Raw genomic sequence first — 12,741 nt, 5'->3', positions numbered from 1 at the left:
CTGGAAGCCGACCCCAACATAGTTGGGAAAAAGCTAGGCAGATGATGAGACAAAATATTGGTTCTTTAAGTACAGTTTACGTCAAATAAGTTTGCCACCCTTGAAGTCACAACTTATGTGTTTTTTCGTACATTTTGAGTATTGTGAAGTTACTATTAGACAAGTCATCATCATCATCATCATCTCAGCCATAGGACGTCCACTGCTGAACATAGGCCTCCCCTTAGATCTCCACAGATACCTGTTGGAGGCGACCTGCATCCAGCGTCGACGGCGACCTTTAGAAGATCGTCTGTCCACCTTGTTGGTGGACGTCCTACGCTGCGCTTGCTAGTCCGCGGTCTCCACTCCAGCACTTTTCGACCCCTAGACAAGCCATGCACATACTTATTGAGGTATCCTCCTTAAGTAATTTCATACCAGTTTTTGTAATTTTAGTAGTTTTTGTTACCACTTCGCATACGAATGTCGTATGAATCATACATATTACGCTCTAGTATTGCAAAATGTTGTGAAGTTGAGCAATCGAGTTTTTAAAACCACAACAACTTATGGTTTGTTTTTCGACTACTGGCAAAATCTTACAGGGCCCGGATAAAAAACATCGCAAACTAGTCGTTTTCCCGCGGTTTCACCCGCGTCCCGTGGGAACTACTGCCCGTACACGGATAAAATATAGCCTATATATACTTGAGAAGCTTTCCAAAAGTGAAAGAATTTTTCAAATATTTTCAGTAGTTTCGGAGCCCTGAGGGTATGAACAAACAAAACAATGTATCCTCTCTATCATATTAGTAAAGATATAAAGACATCCAACTCCTATCCCCAGTAACCAAATCAAACGATCGATAGCTTATTGAAATCCAGATAGGTGTATCAAGGTTATCGACCTGAACCCTTGGGCTAGACGTCTGGTACCAGACCTTTGTTCCACAACCAAGGGGTGAAGATCCTGAGGGTTGATATGACCTCGGAGGTCGATGCACGGATTCGGGAGACATTTTGGTAAAAGCTGTTGACAGGTTAAGGTGAATGCCACGACTGGGTAGAAGGGAAATCTATACCTATACTAATATTATAAAGATGAGAAAAACTGTTTGTTTGTAATTGATTAAGTAGAAAACTATTGAATCGATATGAAAAATTCATTGAGTTGGAAAGCTACACACTACCCGCTTAACATAGACTATATTTTGTCAATAATTTAAGTTATTTAGTAGTCACACAAAAAAATTATTAAAAATAAGTTTCAAATAAATAATGTCATTAAAACTGGGTCGAGTAGGTCAGATAGGCAGTCGCTCCTTGTAAGACACTGGTACTCAGCTGCCTCCTGTTAGACTGGAAGCCGACCCCAACATAGTTGGGAAAAGGCTCGGTAAATGGTGATGAAAAATAACAAAATTAGTCACTCACTGTCTATAAAAATTAACCCGTTGTATATCGGAGCGCAGATATACGCAAAACAATTGATTTTCTATTGTTTTTACATTTAGCGACATACGAACAGATAAGCACTATACACTTTTATAACTTTTTCTTCATAAAAATCTCTGTCTTAAAACACTTGAATTAAATATATGTATTTTTGTAATTAACTCAGAATCTTTATCTTAAATTAAAATTTCTTTTCAATCATCACTCGTTGAATTAAGACGCACATGTGCTAATATGAGAGCACTTATAAACAATGTAACAAATAATATTATTGTTAGTATTGTGTACTTGTCTAAAAATATCTTCACACGTGGCTAGAAGTAAATATATCTATCTATACAAATCCCTACTAATATTATAAATGCGAAAGTAACTCTCTCTGTCTGTTACTCTTTCACGTCTAAACCACTGAACTCATCATCATCATCATCATCAGCCTATCGCAGTCCACTGCTGGACATAGGCCTCTCCAAGTGCACGCCACTGAGATCGATTTTCGGCTTAACTAACCACTGAACTGATTTTAACAAAATTTGGTACAGAGATAGAGTTGACCTTGAGAAAGAACATACTTGACGGACTTTTGAAGAGTTCTCTTGGAAATGCGATATAACTAGGGCATGCAATTACGGTAAAACAAAAATTACCGGTAAAAATTCGGTAATAAAAATATTTTTACCGGTAAACCGGTAAAACGGTAATTTTTGATTTTTTTTTAAATGTGATATTATAACAATAAGATTGGGTAGTCTTAAAGCAAAAACTAAATAAATATGCAAAGTATAAGGTGGTAAACGTTTTTTGTGACGTGGGCCGTAAAAAAAACATGTCAGTACCATCCGTACGCGATGTCGCCGACAAAATACAAGAGAAACGGCTGCGATGGTACGGTCATGTAAAAAGGAGTGACACCTGAGGACATCGGCAGTGTGAATGTGATACTCAATCTCAATATACTCGGTCAAAGGCGCAAAGGCAGGCCGAAACCGTGGTGGTTGAGTGTCGTAATGAATGACATGAAAATCTGCAACTCGAAGAGGAAGATGTCTATTCAGGAGGATAGAGCGAAGTGGAAGAAGGAAGATACGGAAAGCCGACCCCGTCACAAGACGGGATAAACGCTAAGAATTACCGTAAAAAAATATATTTTTCATTAAAGTGAAAGCCCTTTTTTATGGTAAATCATCAAATGACAGACTCTTTCTGTCTAAAACCCATGTTTTTAGTAGGCGTTTCATGGACCAGGGTCGCGGTAACTCTTTCGAACAATCCCGCGGCCCCGGCAGGCTTGGCCCTTCTGGGCCCCACTGGGTTTGCTGACATCTCCCTGAGGAGCCCGTGCAACAACGCGCGCCGCTGACACGGGTCTGTTGTCTATGCAGACGGTGGAACGATGAGCCACCCGAACTCACCGCCCACAGACCGACGCCTACGGTGGCCGGGAGTCGTCTCTCGACCCTTGGCGCCCGTGGTGTCTTCCTGGTCCACTATAGCGGCTGGGATGAGAGGTGCTACTCGCAGTCGCTCCGCCGTCTCCTTCTCGAGCATGACTGCTTCGCAGAAGGAGGCAACGGCTTCCCATTCCCTCTAGCTCCGGACCATGGCTTGAACCAGGGAAGGACGCGAAAGGTCGCCGCTGCCTATTGCCTCGACGACAACACGGCGGTACCCTTCCCAGGCAGTGCACACCTGGACTGTGTGCTCCACCGTGTCCTCAGAGCTGTCCGCATGGTGGTGAAGTAAAAGCCCTTGCTCAGTAAGGTCATTGAGTAAGTGAAATAAGCATTACGCTTGAACCTTTTGCTTCCAGTACTATAGTTCTGTGTGTATTACTACTCCTAGCTGTAGTACTGGAGACAATAAACGTTTATTCTATTCTATTCTATTCTATTCATTAGCTACATTTGTACCTAGTATGAGCTAGCTTTGAGGCAAAGCTATGAGGAAAAACAGATTAATTTAGATTTTATAAATTAAGATGAGAAAGAAGATTTGTATCTAACCTAGAGATAGCTAAGGACATACAAGTTTACTTTTCTAAAAAACATCAACTTTAACACTCTTACAATACGTAATGTATGCAACATTACATTATATTCAGGCTACATAACAAAGATTTGACGTTAAATGAACAATTGCTATATTTTATCAGAAAAAAGTAAAAACCGGTAAATTACCGGTTTCATATTATTTTTACCGGTAATTTAAAACTCGCAAAAAGGGGCGGTTTACCGGTAAAAACAAAACCGGTTAACCGGTATTGCATGCCCTAGATATAACCGAACTCGACGCGGGCGAAGCCGCGGGCGGAAGCTAGTATATAATAAAGAGTCATGGTGGCCTAGTGGGTAAAGAACCAACCTCTCAAGTATGAGTGTGGTTTCGATTCCACGTCAAGCAAGCAACCAATGCAACTTTTCTAAGTTTGTATGTACTTTCTAAGTATATCTTGGACTCCAATGACTGTATTTCGGAGGGCACGATAAACTGTAGGTCCCGGCTGTCATTTGAACATCTTTGGGTAGTCAGAAGCCAGTAAGTCTGACAACCAGTCTTATGAACAGTCAGAGGCTGTCAGGCGAATTTGAGGAAAGTATGTATTATAGCAGATCTCAGTGGCGTGCACTTGGAGAGGCCTATGTCCAGCAGTGGACTGCGATAGGTTGATGATGATGTATTATAGGGTTTGTTAGGTGATTAAACCTGCAGCTTACTTTATAAGACGAAGAAATTTGACAGTATCTGTCAAGTCTTCAATAGATTTTCAACCTTATCACAATAGTGTAAGGTTAATGTTCGATTGGTAATATTTGACAGTTTCGAGTAGGTTGACCTGCTACCGTCTGTACTTTGTCTAATATTAGTTCAACACGTGGCTCGTGGAGTCGTGGCTACTATATCACTTTCAATTTCATACGCACACGAACTCAAAGTTGGCAAGTTTACAAGTAATATTTACTATCGGTAATATGAACAATATTATGTATACTTACCTCCTATTTATTATAGTTATCGGCACGAATCTTGAGCTCTGACCTACATCTGCGTAGAAGTGATTTATTAGCAAAGAACCAATCCCGAGTGTCGGCTATGACGCGATGCACTGCGGGCCAATCACCGCTTTAGTCCGCTCCCGCGCTTCACTTCATACCACAAAAGGGACCCAATAAATTACTTCTGCGCAGATGTAGTAGGCTCAAGATTCGTGCCGATAACTATAACGTATTCTATACTAATATTGTCAAGCTGAAGAGTTTGTTTTTTTGCACCACCAACACCACCAGTCTAACCAAGGAGTATTGGGTTGCCCGGATAACTGGGTTGAGGAGATCAGATAGGCAGTCGCTCCTTGTAAAACACTGGTACTCAGCTGAATCCGGTAAGACTGAAAGCCGACCCCAACATAGCTGGGAAAAGGCTTGACGGATGATGATAGTAGATTTTTATTTTTTTGTTATATAATGTAGATTTTGTGTATTTTCTATCTAGGTTAATCCAAAGACAATAGATAGGTATTATGTAACTAATATTGGAGCCTCCAAATGCATTTATATTGGCCTACTTATATGACCTTGAGTGCAGTGACATTGTAGGCCGAATCAATAGTTAATATTGATTTCACCTTACCTACTCAGTTTATAGACAAGGACAGTCATTTCTTTTTATTTAATGCTAATAGAAGCCCACCCCAAGGCTTCCAGTCTAACCGGGTGTAGGTGAGTACCAGTGTGCCACATGGAGCGACTGCCTATCTGACTCCTCAACATAGTTATGCGGGCAACCCAATACCATTTGGTGAGACTGGTTGTCAGATTTTCTGGCTTCTGACTGCCAAAAATGCCAAAAATGACAGCCAGGACCTACAGTTTATCGTGCCTTCCGAAATACAGTCATTGGTGTCTAAGATATACTTAGAAAGTAAATACAAACTTAGAAAAGTTGCATTGGTACTTACCTGACCTGGAATCGAACACACACTCATACTTAAGCGGTTGGACTTTACCCACTTTATTTTGACATATTATTATTTTACTTTATTTTTGTATAATAATATTATTTGACAACTTATTACCGTCCAAAAAAATCTATCATAAAACTAAGTAAATCAACTTCAATACAAACTTGACTAAAATTCACAGATTAAGACTCGAATCTACGTTTTGTAAAGGTTGTTCACACTATAGGTTACTGACCTCTACGCATAGCCAAACACTACAAGTTGGCGTGCAGAATAGTAGGCGTTTGAGGTAAAAAAAACAACAATTTTTGAAGGTAATTCGGAGTCAAAGTCAAAAATGTTCATGTTAATTTTGCATGGTGCATGATTTTGGTTGAAAATGTGTTGAATTTGAAGAGTTTGAAATGTCTTATATGCCATGTTTTATGCCTATAAATATACTGCTACTGTTGTTACTGTTACAGCCTCTTTTATCGTCCCACTGCTGGGCACAGGAATCCTCTCACATTTAATAAACTGCCATAGAAATATACTTGTAAATAAAATAAAAGCAAAAATAATATTCCCAAAGTGTTTCTGTTTTAGCGCCCCATGACGGTATATCTATAGTAAATATAATAAAGAGGTTTTTTGGTTGTTTATACCCTGATTGGTGTATTTTGTAGTATCGTGGGAATATTAGACCTAAACCACACGTTTTGTCCATTTGTGGTTTTCAGATAAAGCGTTTGGTCACACACACATTCGAGTATTACAAAAATCCCTACTAATATTACACACAAATGAAAAAGAAACTGTTTGTCACGCTTTCACGCCAGACCTTTTCTTTTTTTTTAACGACGTCAAAAATCATCAAATGCCCACACCAAATCCCGCTGTGGGTTACGCGCGGTGAGGGAGTGTCAGACTCTTACTGACTAAAAACCGTCGTGTTCCGTCGTAGGACGCGTTTGTATGATCCTTCGGGACGTGGGTGCAACCGTGGGAAACGGCTAGTATTATAAAAGATAGAGGAAATATTGTAGATTGTACTGCAGTACTATATTTCACATAATATGTATTTATCTATGCGTATGACTAAACTGTGAACGATACCCATATCATATCTATTACATATTGTTATCAGATATAACGTAGGTACACTCAGATTTAGTATATTTTGTGATAACTATATCGATTTATATCCAAAGCAACTGTCGACTCAGTGGCGTGCACTTGGAGAGGCCTATGTCCAGCAGTGGACTGCGATAGGCTGATGATGATGATGATGATGAACTGTCGACTGCCTCGTTGATCTAATGGTCGCAAGCGCGACTGCTGTGCATGGTCTTAGTTCAATTACCGGGTCGGTCCTGCTTGTGATCTCTCTCCGGTGTAGTCGGATTGTCGTCCCATCGCGCTATGAGAGTGAAGGAATAGTGAGTGCACCTGTGCCCCAGCAAATGCTTGTGCACTATAATGTCATGCGTAGCTGGCTGATCTCCTTGTATGAGAACAGCCGCCGAAATCGGTCTTGGTTTCCATTATTATTAATTGTTCCCCACGGTTCTACCTCAGTCCATAGGGATCTACCTCCCGCACTCGTATAAACAGTAGCCTATATCCTTTCTCAGGCTCTATATGCCCAACATTTAACATAGTTCAGTAGTTTTGACGTGTAAGCCCGGAGACAGTTAATTTCGAATTTATAATCTATATTAAATATGACATGAGAGGACACATTTTCTTGTTTGTTCGAATCCCAAGGCTCCGAAGTTACTGCACCGATTTAAAAAATTCTTTCACTATTAGAAAGCTGCACTCTTCCCGAGTAACATAGGCTATAAATTTATCCCAGTACGGGCAGTAGTTCCCATGAAACGCGGCTGAAACCGCGGGACAACGGCTAGTATGAAATAAGTATAAGAAAGACGTTGGAGATACGACTGAGTGCGAAGAGATAAATTATTAAACAAATTATCATATACCTACGATAAAGTTGAATAACCTTAAAATTAAATAAAACTGAGCCAATGTCAAGTTTACTATAAGATATCACAGTTTTATTATAACAAATCAGCCTAGCCTTTTCCCTACTATATTGGTGTCGACTTTCAGTCTAAACGGACGCATTTGAGTACCAGTAAACCACAAGGAGCGACTGCCTATCTGACCTGCTCAACCCAGTTACCCGGGCAACCCAATGCCCCTTCGTAAGACTGGTTGTCAGACTTACTGGCTTCTAACTACCCGTAACGACTGCCAAAATCTTTTATTGTATCATTTTTTTACATTTTTGATGATAAAACCAAAGTAGTTTGTTGCAAGGTACAGTCAACTTCAGGTCAGTGGTAACAGTTTTATAGCCAAATCGTACTTATTACTATTGAGTTAAGGTGCATGACAGTTACCACTGATGTGCAGTCTACTGTACAAGGGTCGATTAGATATGGACTTTGATACTTGTAGGTAGCCTGTCTGTTTGACATACATTAAAATTTGGCGGTATTTTCTACTCTAAACTGGAAAAAGCCCGCCATTGAAATAAATACAGAATCTACGTAATATTGAAAGTAGCAAACAAAGCGACGTTATATGTAAAATACTTATTTACAATTAAAATAAACTCGTACGATACATTCACAGGCTAAATACTTTAGAACAAAAATAATTTCCAAGCTAACATTTCCTTGAAAATAAAACGCAAAAAATAAACTATGCTATGCGAATCATCATCTGCCGAGCCTTTTCCCAACTATGTTGGGGTCGGCTTCCAGTCTAACCGGATGCAGCTGAGTACCAGTGTGCCACAAGGAGCGACTGCCTATCTGACCTCCTCAACCCAGTTACCCGGGCAACCCAGTACCCGTTGGTAAAACTGGTTGTTAGACTGGCTTCTGACTACCCGTAACGACTGTCAAAGATGTTCAATGACAGCAGCCTATCAAATAAATTGTGGTAAAGAAAAATAGACAACACACAAACACATTATCAACATAAAAAATAATAAAAAAGAACGCGCAATGCCAAAAATATTAAAAAAAAAACTTCGCCGACAGCCAACGCATATAAAAAAATCGCTTTCCAAAGTTGAAACCTTTTTCGTGTCAACTGTACTTTGACCCTAATGACTTTATGACGTCATTTTGACGTCCTTAGGCCATTTATGTCATTCGATTTAAAAACTTCACAAATATAAACAGAAATGGTTGGAAAAATATTTAAGGGTACTTTTTGAAAGCTAGTTTAAGATGACCGCATGTACCGGGACTGTTGTTACTGTTACAGCCTTTTATTGTCCCACTGCTGGGCTGCGGCCTCCTCTCACACGGAGAAGGATTGAGCTTTAATCACCACGCTTGCTCAATGCGGGTTGGTGATTTCAGACTATACGAGTATAGTCCAGGTTTCCTCAAGATGTTTTCCTTCACCTTTTTGTCAGCCATTGGTGTCCAAGATATACTTAGAAAGTACACCCGGGTGTGCCGGGACTGCATGAAAACAATTGATATCTTAGGGCGACTGCACGTGCTGCTGCCGCTTCGATCCAAAACGGTTTCATGTAAATACATACAAACCAGTAGTGCAGCTGCGGCCGACTTCATGCAGTCGCGGCATGAGCGGTAGCTAGCATTCAAACGTGGCCATTTTAAAAACAACGCGTAATTTGCAGTAATATGGATCAAGAAACTTAAAAGTTACTAATAAACTGGAGGCCATGTTTGACGTATAAAATAATCGTGTGACACAACATACTCCATCCTTCTCTAACGTACTTTGTGTGAAAGAGACAGATTCCTCTGACACTGACATAATTTAAACGAAGCTAATGTCAAAATTCAATCTTCATTTTCAAAACAACGGATTCGGATTCGGTTATTGAAATCCGGAGTAGATCTATCTTTATAATTAGGCTTAAGATTAGAACTTACCTCCTGAGTCAGTTCATCCCCAGTATGATGGCCTTCATCAGGCTCAATCTTCACATCCACGCCATCACTGGAAGCTTCCATATCACTGACACCACTCGAACTAGCTGTAAAACTGGTACTAGCTCGTTCTCTCTTCACATTCAGTACCAGTTCCTCTTCGAACATCGGAGCTAGTTCGTACACTTCAGAATCCAAAGGAGTATTCTCCATTAAGTATTGCTCCAAGTTTTCTTGCTGCTGTTTAACATCCAGGTACTCTAAATCATTCTTCAGCTCTTTAGCTTCATCAATCTCCCCAAACTCTTGCAGATCCGCCATGTTCTGTTGAAATACTGAATTGGTATCTCCCAAATCCATCTCATTCTTAGGATTGAAATACGGCATGAAGTCAATAGCATTATCGCTGTAAAGATCATCTTCTTCTTCTTGCTTTACTCGGACTTCATAGTCCTCCTCTTCTTGCTTAATCTGCATTTCTGAAGGGTGTACTAGTAGCTCGTTGACGTCAAAAGACCGTGAGGCTATTTCAGCGAAAATGTCTTCCTGAGTTCTGTTATGACCTGGAGATAGAGTGACGATAGCATCTGGGTGTTCTTGTACCTCATTGTTAGTCGTTTCTTCTTCTTCATCGGAAACTTTGACTTCTTGAGCTACATTGTCGTCAGCGGAGACAGAGTCCTGGTCAGCATTTTCAGCGACCGTCGCCGCAGCGAGCGCCGGCGCTACTGTGTCAGTCGCCACATTATTTACTAAATATGTATGAAGTATTGGAGCTCTGTTGTTCCATATCCGGTCATTATATTCTAAATCTGAATTACCATATCGGCCAAGTGAGTTTAGTTCTTCGAATAATTGTCTTTCGTAGTTAATAAGGATGTTGTCTAAAGACTTTGGGTGAACGAATCTTGGTCTTATGAGCGTCCTTGCTTCTTGTTCTAGAGACCAGTCGGAACCGTTGGATATGTGGAGTCCAGCTAACATCTGCTGGGTCTCCCTTTCTAAGTAATCGTTAGGGTCCACCTTGAGCAGGCTAAGGACCAAAGCCAGCCGAAGCAGCTCATCCCCATACAGCTTCTTCAGCGAAATCATTGTAGTAACTTAAAATTGAGCACAGATGAGATCAGATATTTTTGAAATTTAATTAATTATTTAACCGCTATATAGTCCTAAAGTTATTAATAAAATTTCTCGTCTTCTTCCTTCTTCTTTCCGTCATTTTGACAGCTGTCACTTGTCAATACTGTCTGTTAGTGTTGAAGACATTTTTAGGAAACACATTTTCACTGGGTATTTTTTACAAGTGTTTTTTTGTATCACTGTTTTGTCCAAATCACTGATGTTAATTTATCTGTAACCAGAATCACAGTTCACTGTAGCAGTCTTTGTGTATTTTGGTATACTGGAAGAATAGACATGGCGAATGAAAAATAGTAATACGTCCGTCTTTTAGATAATCTTAAAATAATGGACACGTATTTTTTATTTTCTCTTACAGACCAATAACAACGATGATACAATATTATGTTCTAATATTGTATTACGTCACTTTTAGGTACAAATTTTATTTACGTGTGACGTCACAAACCCCCTTTATTTAAGTGATTTTGGGACGTTTTAGTTTAGATAAAAAATACGTATCAAATATTTTTTGCTAACCTAAAAAGCGGATTAATTAGAATCACTATTTTGCAACCCTGTCGTCACGCCTATTATCACACGAAAACTATTTTGATACTTTTTCTCTATATAGACAGAAAAGAGTTTTTATTCAATTCGCTAGCAGTGCAAACAACCTCAGTACTCTAACTTTAAATGTCGTAATTGCTTATGTAAATAAGGTTGGTACTTAAGTTTTGTTATGTTGGTAGCAAGTATTGTTTTTAATGACGCACGTGGCGAGAAATATTGAACAACTGAGCCTAAGTTCATCGATAACATAAACTTCAGTTTTCTTAAAACAAATGCTTACTATGCATTTTTAGCACGCTTATATTAGCTTCACTTGTAACTATGTATGTAAGAAAATCTTGGAATCTTAATTTGATCCACTTCCCGGTCTTCGATTAGGATGAAATTTTGCACACGCTCTGAGTTCTGATGACAATACATGAACTAGCTAAGAAACGTTACAAAAAGCGTGTTTTTTAGTTTTTTCAAAGTAAACAGTTGTTTTATTCAAAACAGATGTTTATGTTGTCGGTGTACCTTGGGCCATATTTGTAGAAACTTTACATTTAGGTACAAGATAGGTTTTTTACGGAAAAAAAGTGTTTTCTCGTTGGTTCGCTAGTATAGACACGCGTAGGTTCAACTAACCGAATCTGTCAAATTTTACCAATAGAATATTAACCTTCCACTATTGTGATAAGGTTGAAAATCTATTGAAGACATTTGACAGATTGAGGTAGGTTGAAGTTCTGTCTGTACCGTTAAGAATCTACCTCATATACTTGTACTATACGAATAATTAAGGGAAAAAAACGGATAGTATAAAGATATGTTATATAAATCCCCCGTTTGTCATTCGATCTATCTACGTCTCTCATGTTAATCACATTCATTTCTAATATTCAAAATTGGTTCACTAATTAAAAGCTAGAATAAAAACTTTCTAGAAATGAAACTATATCTGTGCTATAGCCAATAACGGAATAAAAAAAACACTTTCAGTTTACAGACGCTTCCAAATTTAACATTCAAATGTCGAATTGTATTCGTAATTTGAATTTTGACAGTTACGTCGATGTCAAATGTCAGCATGTAAATTGGTAGGTTAAAGACTTTTTGGTTAACAAATATGTAAAAACGATTTAGAATTTTGCCCAATATCACGTGATTATGGCAGTAAATTATTCAGAATATTTGGAAACTAGCTGTTTCGCCCGCGTCCCGTGGGAAATACTGCCCGTACCGGGAATAAAATATAGCCTATGTTACTCGGGAAGAGTGTAGCTTTCCAACAGTGAAAGAATTTTTTCAAATCGGTTCGGTAATTTCGGAGCATTTACGGTACAAACAAAAAATGTTACCTCATTATTATATTAGTATAGAAGATACCTTGAAGACAGCTTACCCCCATTAAAAAATAAGCATTACCACATTCATAATATTCTTATACTCTTAACTTCTTAAAAGAATAAAATTAACCTTACAACAGACACAGGCCATTATCAACTTTATTGCTATTTACATAAGACTTATTATCGCGTGTTTTAATTTCAAGATTACGAAAGACAGTTAAAACGGTTTGTATAATGTTTTTAGAGGTAACTGACCTCTTTTGTATGATTTTTTTTACTTGAAAATGAGGTTTTTCGCACTTAAAGTTGGTATAGACGAAAAACCACTCGTTTTGTATATAGTACCACAGCATCTTATGTAAAGTCAGTTTTCAAGGGATGATATAATTTTTGTACTTTTATACCAGTCTAACTG

General features: G+C 38.8%; 1 protein-coding gene across 8 annotated transcripts in view; it reads right to left on the bottom strand.

The window, feature by feature from the left end:
- LOC110381873 (segmentation protein cap'n'collar) overlaps nt 1–12,741 on the bottom strand; it is a 137,135-nt gene that overhangs the window by 78,761 nt on the left and 45,633 nt on the right. For 4 of the 8 annotated variants that reach the window (XM_064043306.1, XM_064043309.1, XM_064043313.1 and 1 more), the window contains exon 2: nt 9,307–10,705. The exons of 2 other annotated variants lie outside the window; for them this stretch is intronic. In XM_064043306.1, coding sequence (XP_063899376.1) covers nt 9,307–10,395 — 1,089 coding nt within the window. In that variant the 5' untranslated portion in view covers nt 10,396–10,705. The remainder of the gene's footprint in view (nt 1–9,306; nt 10,706–12,741) is intronic. 2 more of the 8 variants (XM_064043308.1, XM_064043307.1) reach the window with 1 other exon arrangement.

This window comes from Helicoverpa armigera, chromosome 31, assembly GCF_030705265.1.
Source record: "Helicoverpa armigera isolate CAAS_96S chromosome 31, ASM3070526v1, whole genome shotgun sequence".
NCBI lineage: Eukaryota > Metazoa > Arthropoda > Insecta > Lepidoptera > Noctuidae > Helicoverpa > Helicoverpa armigera.
The sequence above is the reverse complement of the archived record's forward strand: the minus strand, read 5'-3'. Positions and strand labels throughout refer to the sequence as shown.